Below are 26,010 nucleotides of genomic sequence, written 5' to 3' on the forward strand. Positions count from 1 at the left end.
TTTTATGGAGAAGGTGGATCTAATTCGACCAAATGATGAAATGCTTTTCCTCAAGGATATAATAGGAAGCACAGTCGCTTGGTTATCTAATGTGATTGACATAAATTCTATTGATTATAAAGTCATATACCTTTTTATCAAAAAAATCATGTTATTAAATGAATTTCTAGTTACAATTTGGATTGTTTTCACTAAGTGAATTATTATTTTCTTAAGTGTGGAGCTGATGGTTGTATGTGATATTATAATTGTTTGAGTTTTAATTTTATAATTATGTGTATGTGGTATTATAATTGTATTTGGTATTTGTATGTGGTATTATAATTGTGTATGGTATTTGTAGGTAATATTATAATTGTATGATGCTAACAATTATATATGGTAACATGACACTCTAATTGCAATGCACACCGTGCGCTGTGAATGTTGTTGATTGTAACATGCACCATGCACTGTAAATGCTATTAACTGCAATGTGCACCGCGTGTCATGAATGTTGTTAACTACAACGCACAATGTGATGTTGTGAATAATGCTAACTGCATCATGCACCGTGCGTTGTGGATGTTGTTAACTACAACGTGCATCGCACACTGTGAATTGAGTTAACAACAATGCGCACCGTGCACTGTCGATGTCTATGACTTTCAACAGTTTGTAGTTGTGTAGCATATAATGCACATTGGGGATAACCTAAATGCATGTCGCGAAAAGTCAATTTGTTATAGTGAGAAGACTTTTTATTCATTTTTTATTTACTAGTCATCTAAAAAGAGTTTTCAATCAACTGTGTATTGACTTAACCGCATCTAAGTTCAAGTGAAATCTTTTTTCCTACATCCCAAGATATATGTGCACTCACTTTCCTCTTGACACTTTATCTCAACCTACCAAGAAGTCATTCAGGCCTCTGACATTTCATCATGCCAAGAAGCCTTCATGCTTCAGTCTTCATCGTGCCAAAAAGCCAAGAGACTCCTCGTGCCTTTGAGATGTGTTCTTCTTATTGATTCTTTTATATCATTTTAATTCTACTACTTTTTATTACAAATTTTTAAAATTTTACTTTTCCACTGGAAACTATAAGCAATGTAGGATCCACCGGACAAGAAAGCAGACAAGGCTCCATCTCCTTCGATATTTAGTGCTCTTTAATTGTAATTATAGAGTTTAGCTTTATGTAGAAAACAAGGGATCAAAACAACAATCAAGCGAGCATTATTTAGACGAGACGACGAATGAGCAGACTTTTGTCAAACAAAGGGGTTGAAGTGTATCCATGGGACATACAACCATCGATAAATATCAAGAGTGAACCGTTTAGTAAACATCAAATTTCAAGAGGACAGTCTTTAGTAAAATGCCAAAAAAAAAAAAGTATACATGTATATGCTCAAGTTATTATGGATAGTTTTTACATGTGAAAGATCTTAAGATTTCTATGTCATGTTTTAGTCTAATGTTGGGTGGATATGCTAAATGATATATATATATATATATATATATATTTACATGATTCTTGATTTATGCTAAAAAGTATATCCCATGTTTATTTGGTGTTAATGTAATTTGAGATTTTCCACATTTTCAATTTAAACAATCCCAAAGAACAGTTTTTTGAATATTTGTCGGAAAAAATGAGATGCCTTCACTGGAAAATCCTTGGGAATATAGCTGCTATTTTGAAGCAATCAGCGCCGCAACTTCTCTGTAGAAATCACAAATTCTTTAAAACAATATCAATGAATAAATTTTATCAAAGAAAACCAAAAAGCATTCCCAGTAAGAAACTTTCACCTTCTGTATAGGAAAACATTTAGGGTTCCTCTTTGAGAAACACTGAATATTGATTCAGTACTTTACAAACCCTGTGTTTTTCTGTGCTTTGCCCAGGAGTGATTCTATGTCACCTTGGCACAAGCCAAGAGTCTTAGCTACTGCAAAACCACAATACATGCCGTCGACAGCGGCGCTGACAATGCCACCTGCATAACCTGCGCCTTCACCTACTGGGTACAACCCTTTCAGCGTCGTGCTCTCGTAGGTATCTATGTGCCGGCAGATCTGAACAGGGGAACTGGTTCTTGTCTGAAACCACATATAGAAAATGGTCATTGGCAGCACGTAGGCATCAGCATAATGGATTATGCATTTGAAGATAATTTTCAAAGTATAAATCAGCCATGAGGATGAGGACATTATTAGTTTTGGTATGATTGTCATAGAAATTGACTACCAGTGGATCAAGATGATGATTTACTTCATACAATTAATCATCCAAAAGAACCCAATTGCTTTCCTTAGGATTTAATTTACCAGGTTGAATCTCTTGGGACTAGAAAGCTGGACTGCAAAAGTGCAACTCACACATGGATTGACAATCCTACATGGCGATTTGAGGTGGAGGGTGATTCAACACAATTGATGATGATACAAAGTGCAAAGTGATCGTGTGCAACACACCATGCACAATGCAATGTAGTGCATCACACTACTCTGCAATACCACTTGTGTGACGCACATAACTCATTCCCATTTGCACACGATGCCTTCAATAAATTCACCTTTTACCAAGAAAACTTTATGTAAAAATCTATATTTAAATTTCTCAATCTCCTTCAAATTTTAGAAGGTCCCAATAAGATCCAAGAGCTCTCTTTTTTCTCCTTCTCAAATGTTTTGGAAAACAAATTATTATCAAAAATTCCAACAAAAAGTGTAAAAGTGCAATACCAACAATAATGAATGAATGCCATGAGCTCCTTAAAAGGGAAGTTACGTTTGCACATCTGATTTTACTTGAACTGATGGGTAGTATGAAAACAAGGAGAGAACAGTTTTTATTTTATGTAAAATTGAGCAGAGAACTAGAAATAGCTGTGGGTGTCACAATTGTGATGAGAAACATAAATTGTAAAAGTTGAAGTTTAATATGATTATGCCCCCCAAAAGAGATTTCCTGGTGGTCTGTTAAACAATGGAAATGGATTATGATTAATGACTGAGGAAAAAATAGAGAGATTAAAAAAAATTACTGGAAGTTAGGAAAAAATGATGGGGAAAAGAAATCCTTAAAATGGTGTTAATGATTTCAGTGGCTAATATTATCAACTTATCATCTTAGCGAGACTAAACAATAGTATGATGATCCCTCCCACCCAATAAGCTGGAAAATTACAGGGAATAATTAACGCTTGTTTAGGAGAAAAGAGAAAAATAAGCTAACATTTTCAAGAGATGCAATACTATGTTTAACAAAGGAAATTTACATTACCTCTACACCATGAAGGAGAGCATCTTTGGATATGAAGCCTGGTAGCTGAATTCATTGAATCAAACCAATTCAGTGAGTTTAACCTTGCTTCTACAATCACCACTATGATCACAAAAAGTAGATTAGCAATGCAAACCTCTTTATTAAACATTAGTATTGAATGCTGCAAAGCTTCTGTGATGCGAGATGGGAAGAGTTCATGAAGGTTTGATGCACGAACACCCATGCGGTAGCTTGATGGTGGTAGAGATGTTCCTGGAAAGGGAGGCAAATTAGCTACAAAGTTACAAATAACAAAATGTAAAACTTTATGATTACCTGACAATTTATTGGCGAGAAAATCAGGGACAGTTTGCGCAGGGACCACAAAATTTCCACCTCCCATTATAGCTGCCCTTCTTTCAAACTCCCTCTAATTTAAATAACAGTTTCAATGAATTGATATTAAAGCTATCTGGTTACTGCAAAAGAAACAAACCAGCTTCCACAAAACAAGCAGCATAAAAGCCATCATCAATGTATTCAAACCATGTGATGACTTCATATGGAATTAGAAAACATGTCACAAAAGGTTAATATCATAACAGGAGTAATATCATGACATCTTGTCAGAGCAACTATGTGATACAAAGGGTAACACATGTCAAAATAACCACTCTTTAACAAGCATTTAGATTGCAAGTTCACATCCCTGTTCCAACACAAATTAGTCATATAGATCCAATAATTTGACAACTTTAGATGACATAGCATGGGGCAAAAATCCTAACATCACACACAGAGAAAACGTGAGATATTATTTTCTCAAAAGACAAGGACCTTTATATATACTTAATCTAAAGATTAAGTAAACAATTAGCCCTCTTAATTTTACTACCAATTAAAATATCAAACTACTTGAAAAAATAACAAATCAAATTAAAATTATTACAACTTAACATTGAAATTTAAAAATTCAAATTGTCGCCCCCACTTTTCTGCATCATTCTTCCGTGAAAAAAGAAGTAACTCTATCAAGGGGAAAGAAGGCACTCGTTGAATCAGGTTTTCAATGTCAAACACAGGTGCAAAGTGAGAGATGCATGTAGGTGTCATTGAGCTTGCCAGATAGTCACTATGTTATATTATATTATAGATATAAGGGTGTAGTTAAAATTTCAAAAACTCTTTGGACTTTTTTGCAAAAGTGCAATTAGAAAAGATCAACCCCCATTTCTTCTCCCCTGTGAGCCTTCTCCGAATTTTATCCCTAACCCTAATTCTTTTAATATGCAAAAAAATGAAAATCCCTAAATTTCCCTCCTTAACAACACCATCACCACTGCTCAATGCCACTATTGCTACATGTCGTCGCCATGCCACTACCTTGCATCGTTGCCACTCGTACAGGATCTTGCTGGAACTTCTAGCGGAGAAAGAGAACAACGAAGGCGACTTGAACCCTTCAACCGATTCAAGTAGAGGTGCTTCCTATTTGTTTCCTTATAACCACCTAATGCATGATTAGATATACAACATGAATAATATTAGATAATTACGAGAGAAAAAAAGAAATCATTAGATTGCTTATCACGAAATAGGAATAGAAAGAAAAAAATTGTAGTGTATGTTCTTGCTTGTTTTATAAATTAATTTAGTGCATGACGGATAAAAAATAAATACTAATATCCTTGAGAATTAAATTAGGCATTTATTAGGAGAACAATAGAGATAAATTCTTTAAGGTTTAAATTATATCCTTGTTAGAAGAAAAATTAATTGCAAACTCATACTCTATTACTTGATCATGTCATTTATGTTTGCTTGCCCTTTTTACTTTCTAATTGTTGTTGCCCTATTAAAATTTATTAATGAGATTTACAATAGACAACCTGAAATTTAGAAATAACATAGGGAAACTTAGAGAGTCCATTTAAAGACACACAAACCATCGTAAGAAATATAAGTGAATGAATAACATAAATAATTATGTCGAAATAATCAGATACAACTAAATAATACGAGAGAGCTTTAGCTCAACGTTCATAAGAAAGTAAGTAATTTCTCAAGTAAATTAACAAGGAAACAAGTAACCCTTATGCTATAGAGCTTCAGTTCTATAATTTATAAAAGTTGTGAGATTATTGATGCTAGATTAAAAATATAATAAATTCATATAATTAAAAAACATTTGCTTTGTGCTCAAAAAGGACTCTTAAGTTTTTTTGCACGATCATAGGCTTCGATCAAATTGCATAAGATGTTTTACTCATTGGGTGAATTGCAAGTCATTCACCCTATTCATATGTGAGGTGCATTTTGAATGAATTGTTGGTCGTTCACTTTATATAGTTGATGAAATTCATTAAAAAGCCAATTAAAGAAGAATAACGAGAAAGGAGTAATAATGATGCAGGAGAATCTGAAAATTTTTATTACTATTTTTGATAATTTTTATTTTTAATAATTTTCAAAATTTTTGGTATTTAGAATAGTTTTGAAAATTTTTATTTTTTTTATATTTGAGGATTTCAAGTCCATTTAGGATTTTTAGGATTTCGAGTCCATTAAAAAAATTTCCTTTCTATTAGGATTTTTTTCTTCCTTTACAAGTTAGGGTTTAGATCTATATAAGCATCTTGTTAGTTGATATTTAGGGAGAGAAGTTTTTGGTTTAATAACATTTTTTAACAGTATCGTTTATTTCCCTATCTCCTGGTATTCTTTCGAATCAATAGATTTTAGAAAATTATTTCTGGCATTCGTAGTTGAGCCAACGAATTCAATATTGCTTGCAGGATAATCACTATCCCGTCCAGCGTTAGTTGATATTAGAGCCAGGTTTCTCTGATGCCATTACTGATTGTCGTCGGACAAAATGGGTTTCTGGTCTTCAATCAACACTTCATCTAGGTCTATCTCCTCTTTCGTTAGCATTGTCATAAATTGGATCACCAAATATTTCAATCATGTCATCGTTTCTACCATCTCCTGTGATCGAACAATTGGAAGAGTAGGACTAGTCGTACTCGATGTTGTCGAAGTTCGAATCTTCATGGTTGTCTTTTCCGCTGTAGGAGGAAGGGGGGATATAGAGGCGCGGACGGTCGGGAGAGTAGGACTGATCATACTCGATGTTGTCGAGGTCTGCATCTTCATGGTTGTCATTGTCGCCGTCGAAGGAAAGGGGGGTGTAGAGGCGTTGTGAAGTCGGTGTTCTCTCAAAGTTGTAGGTGGCGGAAAAATTGATCCTGAATCCCTCGAAATCGGTGCTTTGAACTGTTGGTCTTTTTGTAGGAATGCTTTGTATTGTTGCAGATTCCATAATTGAATTGATGTTCACAGTTCAGGACTTGGATTCTGGTGGTCCTCTGATCTCCTTTTTCTTGTCACATGTGTCCTTGACCTCATGAAAAGTATCTTTCATTTTTTTCATCTTCTCCCAATCAGATATCTTAATTTTGCCTTGTTTGTCTCGTGAGCGTCACAACTGCTCCCACCATGTTGATGCTCGATCGGTGAGTTTGATGACGATCAGTTTGATTTTTACATAATCGGGCACTTCCTCATAATAAAAAATTCTCTCAACTTCGTTAAGCCAATCAACAAATTCCTCAGTCCCAAAAAATTCGAAAAAATCAACTGGAAATCCAATATCTTCATACGGCTTCTTTCGACCATGGCTTTCACGACTGTGATAGGAATTTTTAAAAGTGGAAGAATTAGAATAAGAGAACTTACAATCTTTTAGATTTTGCAACGTTAGATGCTAGGATAACTTTGCAACTTTTCTCTATAGATCAAGAATCTCGTCTTGGGTGCTACGATCATGGTGTGAGACTTCCTCAGCTAGGACCTGTCTGTCACGACCACGATCACAACCACCACGACGATCCATCGGATCTGAGAGCTCTGATACCAATTTATGCCGGGTGGGATAGCGATTATCCTGCGGACAATATCAAATCCATTGATTCGACTACGAACGCCAGAAACAATCTTCTAAAACTTGTTGATTCAAAAAAATACCAGGAGATAGGGAAATAAACGGAATTGCTAAAAAATATTATCAAAAAAATTTCTCCATAAACACCAACTAACAAGATGCTTATATAGACCCAAAACCTTAACTTGTAAAGAAAGGAAAAAATCCTAATAGAAAGAAAAATTTCTTGACAGATTCGAAATCCTAAAAATCCTAAATGGACTTAAAATCCTCAATATAAAAAAATAAAAATTTTCAAAACTACTCTAAATACCAAAAACTCTAAAAATTATTTAAAATAAAAATTATCAAAAATAGTAATAAAATTTTCGGATCCTCCTGCATCAAATAATTAAATGATGATCAAGAATATAAAAATATTAACTATAAACTATGTCGTTGCCTTCAATGATTTTGTTTTCATGAACTTCTCTTATTCTCCACTTTGCCCTTTGTACTCACTTTCCCTTTTCCTTTGACCTCCAATTTTACATACTTGAGGGAATCTTCGAGGTTGAACAGTATTATAAGATGGTCTTACTCAGAGATGCTCAGTGATAGTATTGGAGAGGGTTTCTCTTAAGAGTAATTTATTTTCTTTATGTTGATTGCATGGGTTGTCACTTTATGCATTTTGATATTTTGGTACTTAATCTATACATTTTGTTGTCGCAAGAGTTTAGTTGTGTTAGTTGTGTCATGAGTAGAGTCATCATGTTAAGTTGAATAGTGTGTTAATATTCTTCTGCATTATTAAATAAATAGTTAAATATCCATGCTTGTTATAGCCATATGCACCCTTAAGAGCATCATTTGTGGTTTTTGATGCAATGATGGGGAGGCTATCCCTTATATAGGGATGGAAGTCTTTGGGTCATGACACTAGTGGAAGAAGCTAGATGTCAAGGTTGACAGTGTACATGTTGATCGAGTAACCCACTAACTTAGAATCCAATGTCAAGCAAACTTGGGCAAAAGGAAAGCAGAGTGCTTCCAAATTGCAGTAGTGTATGGAATGACATGAGGAATTTCATGATAAGATGATGGGGATTGTTGATGGATTGAGAGTGAAGATGGTGGAAGGAGGATGCAAAGAGTAAATGCTAGGAGGAATTATGATGGATCAACATGAGAGAATAGAAAAATATCAAACATCAAATGGGAATTGAGCTTATATATCAATTGACATAGCACACTCTGAAAACCCTAGCCTCAGAGAGAGGGAACCTCATATAGACAAGAAGTGGAGATATTATCTCATAAGTAAATATTACATAGACAAAGATGCTTGTGTAGACTTGATCCAAAGACTTAATCAATTACCCCTATTAATTTTTCTAGCAATTCAAATATCAAAGATTTGAAAAAAAAAAATAACAAATCAAACTGCAATTATTATAGTTTAAAACCTGAACAAAATAATTCAAATTATTTGCCCTTTTTCTGCATCATTCGATTTTTGTGAATCATTAGATGCGGAATTGTATCATGTGGTTGTAGAATCCACTGCCCATAAAACCAAACACAAATCCATTAAACTCAGACTAACTCGCAGATATTGAATTGTACATGTGACAAATGGAAAAAAGAAAAAGAAAACAAGCAACCATAGTCAAAATTAAACTCTCTGCTCTAATTCTCCAGAAATTTGTTTATCCTCTATTTCTATAGCATTCTCTTGTAAAACCTTCAAGTAATGCTGGCTCTTAAACTTATGATTAATGTTGAATCAGAACCTAAATGCCAAAGAAATTTAGTTGACATTGCATTGATTGTCATTACAAATGAAGGGAAAATGAGATGATGTTACTGCATTAATAAATTGATCAATCTAGTCAAAGTTTGACCATGCACCTATCACTAAATTAGTATCTAACAACATTTGCTCAAACTGTAGCAGTCAGACTGCATCTCAAAGTATTCAGATAATTTCTGTATTAAAATGAAAGGTATCCTGAAGCACATTGGAGGTATGTGGACTATACCTGAAACTCAAGACCTGCAAGAGGACCATGGGATCTATCAAAATCGTTTGAACAAACTGTTACAACTAGTGCCGAATTTGCCCACTTTGATGCACGTCGAGAGAAGGACATGCCATTTATGCAAAGTTCCAACGGATTTGTGCTAGTTAGAACAACCTGCCAGGATGCACTTCAACAAAATCTATATTGGTTCAATTGCTAAAATACATATATGTTATCATCAAGAACCAAACCAAAATGTACCTGTCCACCAGGACACATGCAGAATGAGTAACAACTATGAGTTGGATCTTCTGGACCATTAGCAGCGTAGTTATCTTGATTGATGTACTTCACCAGCCTGTAATCTGCAACGGGTACTCTTCCACGACCATTTCTGACTTGGTTAGCCAATGCAGAGTACTACAATATATACAAGGAGTTAACTAGAATGCCCATACCAATTCTTAGATCAATATACAAAAAAAAGTAATATATTAGCAGATTAAATATCCACTTCTATCAACCACAGTCCAACATAAGATCTTATTGTCAGATCCTGATGATCTACTTATTTTGATCGAGGACAAGTGTATCAGATAAAATAAATGATACCAATCATGATTTCAATGGACAGGTTGCTGCCAGTGTATCAGATGCCAAAGGCAAAATAAACCCCGCATACCAATCATGATTTCAATATCTCTTGTGATAGGAACATGGATTGACACACTAGTTTCTGCTTTTCTACATGTTATCTCATTTTTATATTATTTCACAAAGGAAAATAGTTTAATGCTAACTTGATGTAGATAAATTTAAAACAATGTTATTCTGGGGGGGAAATGATTACTTGATTCTAATACATTCAGTAGACAGGTGACAGCAATATAACTTCGCTCCAAGACGTACCAGGTCAGCTTACCTGAATTCTATTAATAAGTTCTTGTGGATGTTCAATTCGCAATCCAACCTGAGAAGTGCTATATGATCAACATACAAGTTATTAGAAAGTCTACATACAAAAGAGAATGAACGCATGAACTAATCAAAGAAGAACCCAAGCATCAATTGCACATGAGGATAAGAATTATTGCCTCCATAAATGGTTCTAAAATATCTTTGTTTGGGCATAAAAACATAATGAACTTACAGCAAAATCCTTGGGAACCAACTCTATATCATGCTGAAGTAGCATTTGGTACACATCTCGTGCTGAGTGACCCACTGCCAGAACGACTCCATCACAAAATAATTCGTGATTGTCATTATCAGAATTTTCTGAAGCATCACAAACTCTAACTCCAACCACTTTACAGTTTTCTACAATAAGATCCTTCAATTTGGTGCTGAACTTTATATCAACCTACTTATAAAATTGATGTTATTGAAAGTTAATAGCAAAAAATGAAGTTGAACATAGTCCATGCAAGTCTATAACTAGGTGATCAAGCTTCAAGTGATGTTGCATACACCCAATTCTTTTAGATGATATCGGAAGTTGCGTAGCAATGGAATTAGTCGATCAGTTCCAAGATGAGGCTTCCCATTAATCAAGATATTTGACGGGGCTCCAAACTGAACAAAAGTCTTCACTACCTGAAGAGATAGAGATATAATCCAAAGTCTAAAATTGTATCATCGACAATAAACAAAGAGAATATACAGAGCAGGAGCTGGTAAATGGCATCCAATTACTAATAGCAATTTGAGTCTAAGTATATCAAGTCCAGGTAGTACAAGACCATTCAACATAATGGTGCTATACTATCAAGACATTGCACATGTTCTGTATCTGAGAACTTAATAATTTCTGCCAACAATCAATGATCTTAAATTGTGGTAATGGGCAATAAGAAGATGATGAATATACCAAGATCTAGGAATCCACGAATATCAACAACTGCAAAGCTGTGTAAAATCTCACTTGGTTAAAATGAAAAAATGCATTCAAACAAAAAAGACGCATTTAAATCACAAAGGTACAAGTATATTTGGCAGAAGAAAAGAAAAGAACAGGAAAAAGGGAGAAGCAAAACAAATAATATAGGAACATTTTCTTGCGAATATTTTAAAATGCCAAACCAGAACAAGAGTTTGATCCTCACAGCTTGAACACTACGGCTGTTCCTTCCAATTCTTGTAACAAGTTTCCCATCACTCCATGTACCTGCACCACCCTGCTGCGGCTAAGTATTCCATGATTTGGTTAGCGAAATCTGAAGTAGGTTTCTGCATATGAAAAATCACTATTTGTTTCTACAAGCAAACAACAACCAAGCCTTATCCCACTAGATGGGGTCGGCTATATGGATCCTCCTACGCCATTGGATTCTATCCCCAACTAAATCATCATCTATATTTAAATAAATTTTATCATGTTTTATCATTTCTACAAGCAAGAAATTATTAATATATTTGAATAGAAATTGTAGCTATAAGAGGCGAACATCCAGCCTGCACCAAGACAAGAAGCAATGAACCTAGAGCATACCTCTCCAAAGCAAAAGTTACTTTCTTTGTGTAGAATTCTCCTCACCACCAAAGCACCAATATCACGCCCTCTTTGCTCAACAGGTTGACCCCTTTCTATCAAAGTCACTTCAGCACCAAGTTCCCCAAGAACAAGAGAAGCAAATAAGCCTGATGGTCCACTGCCAACAACTACAATTTTTGGTCTCTTCGAAAGCAGAACCTTGTGAAATGTGCTGTTTGAAGTTTCACAGCTATCTTTTTCCACAACTTCATCATGGATATATTTTGACTCATGCAATATGTTGAACAAATCAGTAGGTGTTTCTTCCTTAGACATATATTCTACAACTCCAAGTTTAGGCTCTAATCTAGCTATGAAGTCCCAAGTTCTAGGCTCCAGATTCAGAATTTTCTTCACATCCATGTCCACACTGTACACAAATTCAGCTTCCTTCAGAACCTGGAGAACCAAAGAAATTAGCACAGAATAACATAAGGGAAGATGAAGTACTAAATGTAATTGAAACCACATAGTTAAGCTGTTTAACACTGCCAATGTTACACATGTTCATTGTTACATCCCTAAGGTTGTGTTCCTTAGAGTGGAAGAGAATGAGAATAAGACAGAAGGAAGAGATGGAGAATGAGAGGGAAAAAAGGGAAAATCCACTCCTTATACTCATTCCCTTAAGAGGGACAGAAAAGAAAGGAAAAGAAGAAAAATTCTATCTTTTGCCCGTTTTCAACCTACGGAACACCCTACTGGCAGCTCATGTAGCTTACATTGCTCATCTTTACAAGCACAAGGTGGGCATGACAAGAGGATGATACTACTCACAATCCTTCCTATGCTTGTGTTGTTGGTGCCCATTCTAGGCTACATTCCAAGGTAGATACAGCTCTACCTTGCAGCAATAGCACGTGAGTCTGTCACTGTTGCCTTGGGTATGGAGCTCAATAGAAGAGACTGTTAGTATTGGGAGCACCGCAGTAAATCCAGTATTTTGATGTATGACTAAATGTAAAGTTAGGTTATTATGAACTGATGATTTTATGTAAAGTAAGCAGGTTACTTTTGACAAATGAAATTCTGGTTGGGAATCAGGAAAATGATCAAGTCCTAGAGAAGCTAGGTAAGTGTGAAATCCTGATTAAGAACTAGGTAGTTGGAAGTTTTGGTTAGGAACTAAGCAAAAAAAGAACTAGTTAGGAACTAAGCAGAACAAGTTTAAGTGGAGGCAGCTAGGAACTATGGCTTGGCAGAACAAATCCAAATGGAGGTAACTAGGAGTTGTGGCTTAGCAGACAAGTCCAAGTGTAGATAGCTAGGAGATGTGGCTTGGCAAATTACACTAAATGGATCAGCTAGAAGTTGAACATCTAGCAAAAGTACGCGCAGTCAAAGTGAATCAATATCATACTGATTACGCGTATCAAGTGTAGGGAAGCAAAATTCGACGGTTCTAAGTGACCAAGAGGTCGGGCGACTAGCTGAAAATAACCTTCGACTGTTGAAATCGAGATCTCGCAGGCTACTAAAGCGAGGGGTGAGAAACCACAGCGTCCAAGCAACCGTAGATGCTTCCAGACGATCGATATAAATGGAATCCTACATATGGAAAAATCATATCAAAGAAGGAAACTGACATATCTCTAGGCAACTGGGGGAAGTTTGGTTGACTGGAATCGCATAATTCATTTATTACTGGATAATCGTTGCAATCATGTCAGCATACTCCCAAGCAATCGGGGATAGTCCTATCGACCGAGAGGTGTCACGTCAGCATCTGAAAAAGACCTATAAAAGGAGCCACGAGTGAGAGTTTTTCAACAATATAATTCTCAACATGCTCGTGCTCATGCTCACATTTAGTGTTCTTCAGATGCTACTTCGACCATGTGCTACAACATCGCAATTCACTTTCCGAATACGGCAACTCGAGCGTAATACTATCATTATATTATTGTATTGTATTCTTGTATGCTTTACTTTTAGATTCTTTTTAAGGTTTCTCCACCTCTAGAATTTTCTAGAAATGAGATAATCGTAATAAGAATCAATTTATTTATACTGTGCATCCTTACAATTTGTGCTATAGAAATTTTGCATACTTAACTAAGTTAGTCATATACCTACTTCAATTGTTTATTTTTTTCCGTTGTATTAATCGTCCATATTGTTTAGAATTATTCATCCTTTAAATCTCATAAAATTCGTAACGCTATTCACCCCCCCCCCCTATTGTCAAGTTCGATCCTACAAATTGGTATCAGAGCGGATTAAGCTGATAGTACATTAGGAAAACCCGATTAGGTGGAACTATCTGAAGCTAACTCACCCTATTCTAAGCCAATTAGACTAAGGGATTGTACTAAAGTTAGTCAAATTCAAAATTCTTACTTTAGCTTTATCTTAGAAAGTGATCGTTGCTCTAATATCCAAGAACGCCCATGTACCTCACCACCACTAGCAAGCTAAGTTAGGAATTTTTATTTAACTAGCCTAAAGCAAAATCTGAATCTAACTTAAAACGAATTTTGCATTTTAGCTCAGAACCAATTAAACCTAAAGACCCAACTCTAACTCAACTAATTTTTAAACCCTAAATGACTTTACAAAAAGGTTTAAGCACAACTCGTCCTCCACTCTTCAATGGCAATAACTTTACCTATTGGAAAGGAAGGATGGAATACCATCTCATAAATGAGATAGAAAATTAGACGATCATCGAGGTAGGGTTTGAACTACCTAGACATTCAAATGATGAGCTAGCCGAATTTAATCAACGGATAAATGACATCAAAAAGAAAGCTAAGTAAATGCTCGAGCCACAACTATACTCAAATGTGATTTGACTCAGGAGCAACTAAGTAAAATCGAACCTTTTAATAGTACTAAAAAGTTATGAGAGAAGCTCATTGAGTTTCACAAAGGCTTAGCCGACTCACGAACCCCCAAGAAGGACTTATTATTAAGTCAACTTCAAAGTGTCCAAATGAAGGATGACGAATCCGTTAGTCAACTACATGATCGATTCAAGGAAATCTTAAATGGCATTCACGCACTCGGCGAACAAGTTGATAATCACAACTTGATTCGTTATGCCCTAAAAGTTTTCCCAAGGATAATTTTGTGGGCATCTATGGTAGATGCTTACAAAGTGTCTAAAGATCTATCTCTAATCAAATTAGATGAATTTTTCTATGACTTTGAACTCCATGAACAAACCAACTTAGACTAAAAAGAAAAAGGTATAGCCTTAATTGCTAAGAAACTCAAACTTAAATCTAAACTCATACCTAAGAAAGAATATCCTCTCATGTATGTTTTCACTAGACTAACCTTTCTTGCATCAAAGGATTTTCTGACAACAGTGAAGGCTTCTTCTGGTAACATTGCAGCAACCTGCAATCAGATAAGTTAATTCACTAAATCATCAATTCAATTAGGCAAACCAAACTAGCAAGATATTTGGAACTACATAAATTTTGTTTAGGAAAAATAGAAACAAAAAGTATATATAGAATCAAGGAAGGTGGTTGAATAGCGTAATAAGAAAGGTTCAACTTAAAACAATTAAATACAATGATAAAAGTTAGTTAATAAGATTAATAGCAGTGGAAATATAAATTGTGTAGTAAATAATGAAAGCAATGGAAGACTCAACTTTTTACATGGTTCGGAACTCTCAATTCCTACTCCATTGTCTATAGACTCATAAGGTGATTCAACCCTTGAAAGCCACTAACATTCACCTTTATGGAACCTTCTAGAGATGGAGAAACCTTTTTATAAAAAGATAAGTGTTCTAAAAGATTTGCAGCAAATATAGAGCTTAGAGGAAAAGACCCTAAGCCCAGGAAAAAAATAAACACTAAAAATAATTTGTTGTGTAGAAATAATTAAGGAAAAACTTTTTATTAGAGAATTGTTGTATAATCATGCTCACCTTGCACCTCCTTTTATAGACCTCTAAATAGCCATGAATAATTGCTCCTAGCTATTTTGAATTAATGTTTTGAATTAATGTGACTATTTTAAGCGTAGAACTGCGAGAGTCTCGTCAGTTGTTGTCTTCAATTGACTCAAATCAAGAGTTTTCTAGTTGACTATTATCCACGTGAGTCGACTATTCTCCATGTTAGCCGACTCCGGTACCTATTAGTCGACCCTTTAGATAAGCATGTAGGCTAAACTCTCGAGCAATCTCGATAAGTTGACAAAATCATCTTATTAGTTGACTTCAGTTGTTCTCAGTCGACTCCAATTTAAGCATTGACTCACTTTGGATAAGTTCTTACTCCCAACTATTCTCTAACTATTTTAAACGCACTGAACTGCAAGAGTCTTGCCAATTGTTGTCTTCAATTGACTCAAATCAAGAGTTTTCCAATTGACTATTATCCATGTCAGCGAACTCCAATTCCTATACAATTGACTTAAGTTGTTCTTAGTCAACTCCAATTTAAATAGTCGACTCACTTTGAATAAGTTCTTGTTCAATAGTATAATATTTCGAATTTCAAATAAATCTAATCGACTAGTCAATTGATTGACTTGCCTTTAGTTAGCTACTTAGCCGACTCTATTACAAACAAAAATATAATAAACATTCTGTTTGTTCGGAACAAAACTTTAGTCAACTAAAGTGAAATTAATTGACTCATCTGAGGTTCAAGGTTCAGTTGACTCATCTTAGAACATAAATTTTCTATTCGCTAGAAATGAATCTCTAGTTGAATGTATAATTGACTAATCATTTGACTCAACCCAAAAAACCTTAATGTTTGCTAGCTCAATTGACTTCCTAGTCGTCTAAACTCAATTTCGACCCCGAAACACCTATATCTTGCTTGAATCAAACTTACCTCTTTGACTTCTAGTGTTAAGGTATCTCGTCAATCTCAACCGATTTTAACCTCACCCTGTCATGACTTCTAATCAGCCAAGAAATCTTGCCTCTAGATCTCCCTCGTCTGCCAATGCCTATTGAACTTATCTTCAAGCACCTATTCACTTTTCTTCTGCCAAACGTGTGGGTAATGTTGATCCACTTAGATTTTATTTATCTGTCAACACTAGTTGAATCTTTTTCTGCCAACACTTGCTAGATTTCACATCTGTTAAATGTTCAATCAACCTCACCTTATTTAGACCATGTGTTGCGCCTAAAATGTCAATGTCAAGCAACTTGCACTTGAACACTTGACACAACATTAATAACAAAAATGTGAGCCTAACTTAAAACCTTTACTAAACACATCAAAAGTATATGGTCAAACTTGACCACTTGGTGCATGATTGCACCAACAGTATATACTAAACCCTTGAGAAGAAAATGAATACAATCAAACAAGTGTTTTGATGGAGCAAAAGGTTTGGATTAGATAAGGAAAAAAACTATAAAAAACAGAGACAATTATATAAAATAATTACTTCAGCCCATATCTTCAATTTGTTTTTTATGAAACAACCAACTTGACAAGTATTTACAAGAAAATGATTTTTTAAGATGCACGCACAAGTATGCCCTCTATATGAAAGAAAAAGATAAAAATTTCTTACTTGTTTGCATTTATGTGAATGATCTTATTTTTACCAAAAATATTCAGAAAATATTTGAAGAATTCAAGATGGCTATGGGTGGTGAATTTGAGATGAGTGGCATGAGACTCATGACTTATTTCTTAAGAATCCAAATAAAGCAAATGAAGAATGGAACTTTCATTTCACAATAAAGATATGCGAAAGAGATTCTCAAGAAATTCAACGTGCTTAATTGAAAATCGGTTAATACCTCTATTCAATTTGGAGCACAACTATCCAAAGTGAAAAAAAAAAAAAAAAAAAGAGAAGATTGTTTCAGAAATCTTATTCAAAGCTTAAGATACTGGACTTGTATAAAACTTTATATTTTATTTGCAATTGGAGTTGTGAGTCGATTTATGGAGAATCCAAGTGAGTCTCACATGTTGGCAGCTAAGAGAATACTTCAATATATTAAAAGTACTCTTGACTATGGCATGCTTTATTCATCCTCTAGCAACTAATTTCATATTCTTTTTGGGAAATAATGCAATTTCATGGAATTCAAAAAGCAAGCTATTGTGATACTTTCTAGTTGTGAAGCTGAGTATATTGCAGCTACTTCTTACACTTATCATGCTATATGGTTGAGAAGATTATTAAAGGACCTTCATTTGGAGCAAGAAGATGTTGTACAAATCATGATTGATAAAAAAATCAGCTCAAAGTTTGGCAAAAAATCCATTGTTTCATGAACATAGTAAACACATTGACACACGACAACATTTTATTGGAGAATGCATTGCAAAGAAAGTAGTTGAATTGGAGTATGTGAAGACTATAGATCAAATTACTGGTATCTTTATAAAATCACTCAAGTTTGATGATTTTCAAAGACCAAGGTTTATGCTCGGAGTCAGGAATATTCAAGTTTAGAGGGAAGTGTTAGAAGTTGAAGAGTTAAACTTGAATACATGAACCATAATAAATGAGTCATGTACATGAACCAAGAGATATATGAATTTTGTAATTCATGTATCTAAATAGAATAAGTACATGTATCTAATTAACGAAATGTGATCTAGAGATTTTTATTGTGTAGCAAAAATAGTCTTGTAATGTGAAGTTAAAAATGAAGTCATTTTGCAATATAACTCCTCTTTTCTGCCTAGAAAGCTATTTGAGAGCCCACAACCTTCCAACAAAAATAACGAAACAAAATTTTGCCAGTCCTTTAGAACTTCTGCCGAAGCAAATAAAATTTTCACTTTTATTTAAGCCAAACCATACTAAATGTCAGGCAAAAAAAGAGAAAAATTAAAGACTAAAAATTTAAAACAAAATACTCTAGCTTGTGTATTAATCCCATTACACAGCAATCACGAAGGAGATAATGAAGAACTACCGGGAACTCGAGGACTTTGGCAATGGCTTCAAGAAGAGGTGGGGAGACGCCGATGAAGTCCTTCCCGGGGTCCTTGTGGACAGGCACACCGAGTTTGGAGAGCCTCCAGAAGCCGACCTCCCTATTCTTGATGTCGGATTCGCGCAGCGAGCGGTTGACCTTCCGAAGCTGCTTTTTCTCGGAGGGGTAGCGCTGCTTCCCAGTGCGCTTCGCGCATCGGACCGCCAGTGATCTTACAGAGATCGATGAGGGAAGAAACGCGCAGTAGGGTTTAGGAGCAGGGTTTTGGGGATGGCAGACGAGAGTGAAGGGGTAAAGCTTTGCAGCTGCGTCCATGAGCACGACAACGAGAGGGGTTTCACCTCCAAGGAACCTTATCCCGCTTTTAAAGATTGGCAAGTTCCCCATCTTTTTAAATTCGCACCTACATGTGTGCAAAATACAAATATACCCCTTCAAGCCCCTAACTTCAAAGAAAAATGATATATAGTATGAAAAAATACAGCATGAAATCAATATGACACACTCAATTGCATGGCTGCGGATCTCACTGCATAAATGTGGAATTCACTGCATACAGTGTGTCATATTGATTTCATATTGCATTTTTTCATACTGCATATCATTGTTTAACTTCAAAATTAAATATTTTGTAATCCGGAACTCTTAGTTTCGGAAATTTATGAACCAAGCCCCTGTATGCTATAAATTCTTAATTTTTAATTTGTATATTCTTAGCTGGTCCCTTCCAAAACAAACAAATCCAAATCATGATTCAAGTTTTTAGAAATTCACGAACACCCCCTATGTTCTTGAGAATTTTAAAATGCATCCCTCCTGCGTTTAAATTTTCAAAAGTTATCATTTATCTCACCGTGCAATCTAGTCGTGGTTAAGGTTGACCATAGTCTAAGTCTATAATTTTGATATTTGAGCAATATAATTTTTGAAGTCCAAGTAAGTCAAATAAATCAGACACTTAGCATTAATTAGAAGTCGAACTAGTGTTGGCATTCGAAAATCTAAGTGGTTCTTGGTTGATAAGAAGTCTTAATACATCAAAGTTGTCCTAAAATTAATCATGGCTGAGGAAGTCTAGATAGATTAAAAGTGATTAGATGTTAGCAAGACTTGTAACAGTGAACTCTAGGCAAATAAAGAAGTTATAGAGAAGTGAACTTTATGCAAATGTGGAAATCTTAGAAGTGAATTCTAGGCAAGTGTAGAAGTCCTAGAAGAGTGAATTATTAAGAAGGTGTTGAAGTCTCAGAGAAGTAAACTTTAGATAAACGTAGAAGTCCTAGTATATCAAGTAGATCAGAAACGAGATAGGTGAAAAGTCCCGATATGTAAGATAGATTAGATACTAGATAGGAGTCTTAGATGAGTGAACTCTAAGCAAGTGAGGAAGTGGTGAAGGAGTGAACTCTAAACAGGTGTGAAAGTCTTGGTAGAGTGAATTTTAGACAAGTATAGAAGTCTTGAAAAAATGAATTTTAAGTAGGTGTGAAAGTCTTAGAGGAGTAAACTCTAAGTATGTGTAGAAGTCTCGATAGCTAATAGGTCGGGTAAATTAGATACCAAGTAGATAACATAATTAAGAGTTTCATCCTAATTCTTTTGTAATTAGTAAATTTTGTCAAGTAAATTAGATACCAAGTAGATAACATAATTAAGAGTTTCATCCTAATTCTTTTGTAATTAGTAAATTTTATTTTTCAAGCGACCGAAGAGTTTCGAGTTGATCGTTGCTTCGATCCATTGAAATAGAGGTTCAGGCAACTGAGCACAAGGACTCCGTTCGAGAGCTGACGTGGCAAAGATGAACTTATGTCATGGTGATTGTAGATTAATCCAACCAACCAGAAGACCCAATTAGCATAGAAAAGTGCAACTTATCTGAATAGATAGGGTAACCAGATAAGGGGTTAGGTCAATCGAATCACCCAAAGAATAGCTATATAAAGGGCTTCAAAGGACATACTTATACATTAAAAAGAAAATCAAAATATACTCTCAAAATCTCTCATAATTATTGTTGTTCATCTGTTCTAGAAGATGTCAGGATGAGTATTGTTGCATTCAAAAGAGACACTTAGAACATTAAAAAAAAAATCAAAATCTACTCTCAAAATCTCTCATAATTATTGTTGTTCATCTATTCTAGAAGATGTCAGGATGATTATTATTGCATTCGTGGCTTCTAAAGGGCAATCTATCATTATCAAGTTTTTATAACTTTTACTCACTACATTTCATTAATTTTATTTGTACCCATTTTTTGTATTTGTGTATTGCTATAAGAATAGAGATTTGAAAAAAAAAATCTTCCTCTAGAAGGTGTCTGACAAAGAAACCATAGTGGACTCATGGTGAGACTCATAGGTCATGAAGTAGGAACCTAAGAGTTTCAAATTACATAAAACTCAGTGTTGTGCTTATGTTATTTTATTTATTATGTTTTTATATTTTTGTTGCATACTAATAATTGTAAACAAGTACGATTGACAAAATTAAAAGAAAAGATGAAGTGCTATCCACTCTCCCTCTAGTGCTCTATCATTTAAAAATATTCTTAGTTCCTCAAAAGTTTAATATTTGATAAAATGAATGGTTCACATTTAACAAAAGGCAAAAATCAAGAGGATGCCTCTTTTTTTCAAATCATCAAAGGAAAGCCCCACTTTAATTTTTTTTTTTATCAAAAAGACATCCCACGCCACTATTCAATCATATATAATTACTTAACGACCCTTTAGCACTGTTCAATATCGTTATCTCCGATCGAAACTGTAGCTGCTTGATAACTAACATTTGATATATTATTTTGGATCTTATACTTGATAGTTTAATTCTCTCGTGTGCTTAAATCCTTCTTCATATTATATTTTACGAGTAAGGATATATTTTGAACTCATTATAAATTTTCCATCATTTATGATATTATTTCTTAAAATGTGAACTTAGTTTTATAGGAAATTAAGATAAGCCATGGACTCGAGCCAAATCGAATCAATCTTAGCCCAAGGCTAGGGTTAAGGAGTGAGTTTGTTCAAGATTGAAAGGGATCCAGTTCAATTGAGATTGGGTTCACCTCTATGAAGTTGGTTCAAGTATTGAAGGGGTTCATCAAGGAAGAAATTCGGTTCATCTTGGGCCTGTTCATCATCAAAAGGTGGTTCACAACTTGAGAAAGTTGTATGGACCTCGCAGCCTAGGGTTCTGATACCAATAATATTGTCACGCCCCGAGAGACTGCTGGTCAAGAAAATTCAGACAACATCTCCCCTTATGACAATTCAAAATCCCTGGTACATTATGATATAGGCCCACACAGCTGCTCACTAAAAGAAAATCTCAATGCATACCGGTATGACTCACAACAAAACAAAATATAAACTCCAAAAGTCCAAAATAAAAGAACTCCGTAACCAGAACTATAACAATAAAGTCCATAGGTATGAACACAAATCCAACAACCATAAGAATTAAATCAGGCGAATACTCCTTCTGCTGTGAGATGGGGGCAGACTGGCAGAACTCTAAGTTTCATAGATAACATCTCTATCTACTACCTGGAGAGGAAGAAAAGAAACCCAGGGTCTGGGCAGTGAGTATACAATACTCAATGGGTACTAGACATCTAGTGTACAACTAATATATAAACATGAATATCAAAAAGATATACAATCTCTCCAAAATGATATCAGCTACATCACAGTAGATGCATTATATGGGTACTTAGTGAGCAAAGTCAATAATACTACATATATCTCATCAGCATCATCATATAATAGGTAATAGGTAAAACATCATGTATGTAATGTCATACAATGCAATAACCATATATCATAACAAGTGCAACATACCACAAACAGATGCAGTAAAATAAACTACCAACAAATGCACGTACATCACATATGCAACACACATCACATGTAACATGCATGGTCATTGTCTGTACTTGTCATCCCTAGACACCCATACAATGAACTGGGACGCATGACAGGATAACTGCACACACTCCAATAATTAACCACTACACTCGAGTGGGGAGCGGGCAAAATTTCTTAGGGAGCTATCTAGCTACTCTTGGTCGCACCCAACATAGTGCGACAATGCTCTCATCCATTTACCACTATCTCAAAGTGGTCAAGCGAGCGCCAACCACAACAAACTACTATCAACTATACCTACTACTATCATGTATATGTTATGATGCTCAGGTCAACAAGAAATGATTACATTTACCTAGACATATTCAACATGCATCTAAAGAACAATATTTATCCACTCATGATAAGTCATCAATCAGGCATATATATTAGTAAATCCGTGGCTAAATGATACAACAAATAAATGAGATTGTAGTGATAGTGACTAAATCATATCACAGGTCAACGACTATGTACCAAGCATCGAGTGTAATGAGGATAAAGTCAAGATATCTAACAATTGATTTATAATATGTCATGCACCACAAATGAGATCTGAACTGACCAAATACATAAAGTACCCACCTGGTATACCGAACGTCGAAATAAGAACCCCCAATACAATCTTCGTATATAACAGAATCACCTAATCAAGATCGTGCAAATTACAATATATAACACCCACTAAATATAATAGGACATTTAATTTTGCAGTAAAATATATCCCCTAATATACAATAGTCTATCTCCCCCACTTAACTTATCTTACTCCACCCCTTTCCAATCCCTTAGTCACTAATAATCACATGAATCCAACAACAAGATCACCTATAATCAAAACTGTTAACACAACTTCACACTGCTACAAATCCAATTAAACTCATTCCACACCTAAACCTCAGTCGGATCTAAAACTATTGGGAAAAAATAACAATCAGTAAACTAACCTGATCTCAAGCTAATCCATCGAAATCAGTGGTGAAGCCATCAACAACTGGAACAGATCAATCGCCAATGCGACCCCTAGCTCCACAGATTCCCAACAGAAAAGAAAATCCTAATAGAATCCATAACACGCAAGAACTTCAACATCCAAGACAACCACAAAACTTGTCACTGTAACAACACCTAACCAGCTTCAAAGAGAACTCACCTCATAGATCTGTTGCGCCCTAGAACCTTGATCCTTCTAAGCTCCGATTCTACCCCGGTCGAGACCCGCCATCCCTCCACCGATCTGCTTCCAACGAGCTGTGAGCACAACAACTCAAAAATCTATATAACTCCCAATGATAACCACCAATGACCACACACAAACTAGGTATTCAAACTTATCAGCTGATCCCCCTCAGATCTGAGCTCCCGTGTTCTCGTCGCGATGATCACTGCCACCCGACGGATCTAAGCCACCCCCAGAGAGAGTCAGATTCGTCGGCTAGAGCTCCTGGTCACCACAACCATTGCGGCGTCTGCACCAGCCTCGGATGAGAACGACCGCATGATTGGAAGGGAAGAAGAAGCTCGCGAACTCAGGCAAAAGAAACGTCGATAGCAGCTTAAAACATCCGCTTAACGGGTTAACAGGTATCGAGTTTTGAGATTAAAATAAGCTAGATCCGATCCACTTACCCAATTGGGCTAACTAAATGGGCTTCAATAGTAGAACCCGAATTTGAAGCCTAAACCCAATAATGACCTAGACCTTAATAATAGTCATTAAAGGTAAGGTTTAATGAGATATCTAATTAAACTTGTTTATCTCATTTAATCCCCCAATAAATCAACTTAGACCAATAATAATACTAATTTATTTTCCAACTAACCCCCTTAAATCTAAATTAAATGGTCATACCTCACATCATTAAAGGAAGTAAAAGAAATCAAGCATATACATTTCCTACCACTCAACATCAATGACAATGGAGTCCCATGCATCACATCCAAGGAAGAAGAAGAGACCATAATTCAAGTGAGAGCAAAATCATATTATTCTCACCATGGATGAATTGTTAGATGCAAACTTTATCATAATTATATTTATAAATATGGCTAAACGAGAAATGTTCATCTTAAAATGGTTGTTGGAAATTTAGAGAAAATAATTAAATGACACTACTTGTGAAAAATGCAATAATTTAATGTAGAAAATAAGAATTTTAAAGAACAAGTTTGCCCATTTAAAAAGTATTAGAATAGCTTACCAAATGCTGAAAATCCTTGACAATGATCCTTGAGAGACACAGGGCTAATTTTAGCAAAAATTGGATTGGTTACAAGGAAACTAATTAAAAAACAAAAGTCCAATCTTAGAGATTTGATAGTGGTAATCAAATAAAAGTTTATTCTAGGAACTGGGTTCTATGAAGTCAATGCTGAATCATTTAGGTTAAACCTAAATTAGTTTCCCAAATAATTCACTACTCCTCAGAGTATTTTAGAAAAGTCAACCATGTTCAATTTCAACCAATATCTTTATATTAAGGTTGCCTCATTGATTTAGAAGGTTAGATTTGCATGATCACATTGCAAAGTTTGGATGCATTTTTTATGTCTTGGACAAAACATATATAGCAAAGTTTGCATGATCACATAGCAATGTTTTGATAAATTTTTAATTTGTATTTGAAAGTATTGATGTCATGTCCCGAGTGACGGCTGTCCGAAAAATTTTAACAATATTTCCCTTGTAACAATTCAACTTTCCTGAATACATTTTTAATATAAAAGCCCACACGACCGCTCTACAATCCAACAGACTACACTACATACATAAGGGCCCACACGACCACAACTATAATCCAACATACATGTAGAAATAGCAAACTACAACAAATCCACATACAACAATGAAAATGTCAAAGTATATCAATAGTGCTCACAATAAAAATCCAACGACAAACTCCACAAACCACACATCGAAAATAATCCGAATGATACAAACAAATACCAACTGAAAACCACACAAGAAACCAATGACTCTTGCTATTGTGAGATGGAGGCAGTCCGACAAAACTCCAAGCTTCAATATAATATCCTTATCTGCTACCTGAGGAGACAGAAAAAAAAAACTCTGAGTTTGAATGGTGAGTATAAAATACTCAGTGGGTACTAGATAGAAGTGCACAACATAAAAAGGTATCAAAGGAATATAAGCATGGATATCAAATGTATACAGTTTCAATATAATACTTAATGAACAAGGTTAACATACTATGTACAACTAACAGGTATCATACAATAATGTATGTCTTGTCATACAAATGCAACAATCATATAACAACAAGTGCACAACCACAATCATATAACAGCAAGTGCATCAACTATAAATGCAGTAAACAACTAACAACAAATGCATGCATGGTCACTGTCTACTTTCGCCACCCCCAGTCACCCACTCAGTGCAGTGAACTTAGGTACACGACAGGACAACTACACCCCCTCCAACAACAGACCACTACACATGAGT

At 35.1% G+C, this 26,010-nt stretch overlaps 1 protein-coding gene across 1 annotated transcript; it reads right to left on the reverse strand.

The window, feature by feature from the left end:
• Nucleotides 1–1,568: 1,568 nt before the first annotated feature.
• Nucleotides 1,569–18,945, reverse strand: LOC141830874 (uncharacterized). Its single transcript, XM_074718320.1, has 14 exons — nt 18,610–18,945; nt 15,021–15,083; nt 11,697–12,137; nt 11,311–11,382; nt 10,676–10,801; nt 10,356–10,568; nt 10,128–10,175; nt 9,467–9,625; nt 9,224–9,379; nt 3,593–3,686; nt 3,411–3,529; nt 3,275–3,319; nt 1,798–2,088; nt 1,569–1,708 (listed from the first exon to the last, which is right to left on the reverse strand). Exons 1-13 carry the CDS (start codon nt 18,943–18,945, stop codon nt 1,852–1,854), a joined length of 2,109 nt encoding a protein of 702 aa, XP_074574421.1. The 3' UTR covers nt 1,569–1,708; nt 1,798–1,851.
• Between the last annotated feature and the right edge of the window lie 7,065 nt (nt 18,946–26,010).

The sequence above is a fragment of the Curcuma longa genome, chromosome 6, assembly GCF_044706935.1.
Source record: "Curcuma longa cultivar G26 ecotype Majalengka, Jawa Barat chromosome 6, ITB_CL_G26_1.1, whole genome shotgun sequence".
NCBI classification, from domain to species: domain Eukaryota; kingdom Viridiplantae; phylum Streptophyta; class Magnoliopsida; order Zingiberales; family Zingiberaceae; genus Curcuma; species Curcuma longa.

Bases quoted from the DNA above. Each gene is read 5' to 3' on its own strand.
- LOC141830874 (XM_074718320.1), bottom strand. From the start codon at position 18,945: ATGGACGCAGCTGCAAAGCTTTACCCCTTCACTCTCGTCTGCCATCCC. The intron at 3,530-3,592 runs GTAATCATAAAG...CTCCCTTTCCAG, and splicing joins TCTCGCCAATAAATTGTCAG to GAACATCTCTACCACCATCA. The intron at 2,089-3,274 runs GTAATGTAAATT...ATGTGGTTTCAG, and splicing joins CTCTCCTTCATGGTGTAGAG to ACAAGAACCAGTTCCCCTGT.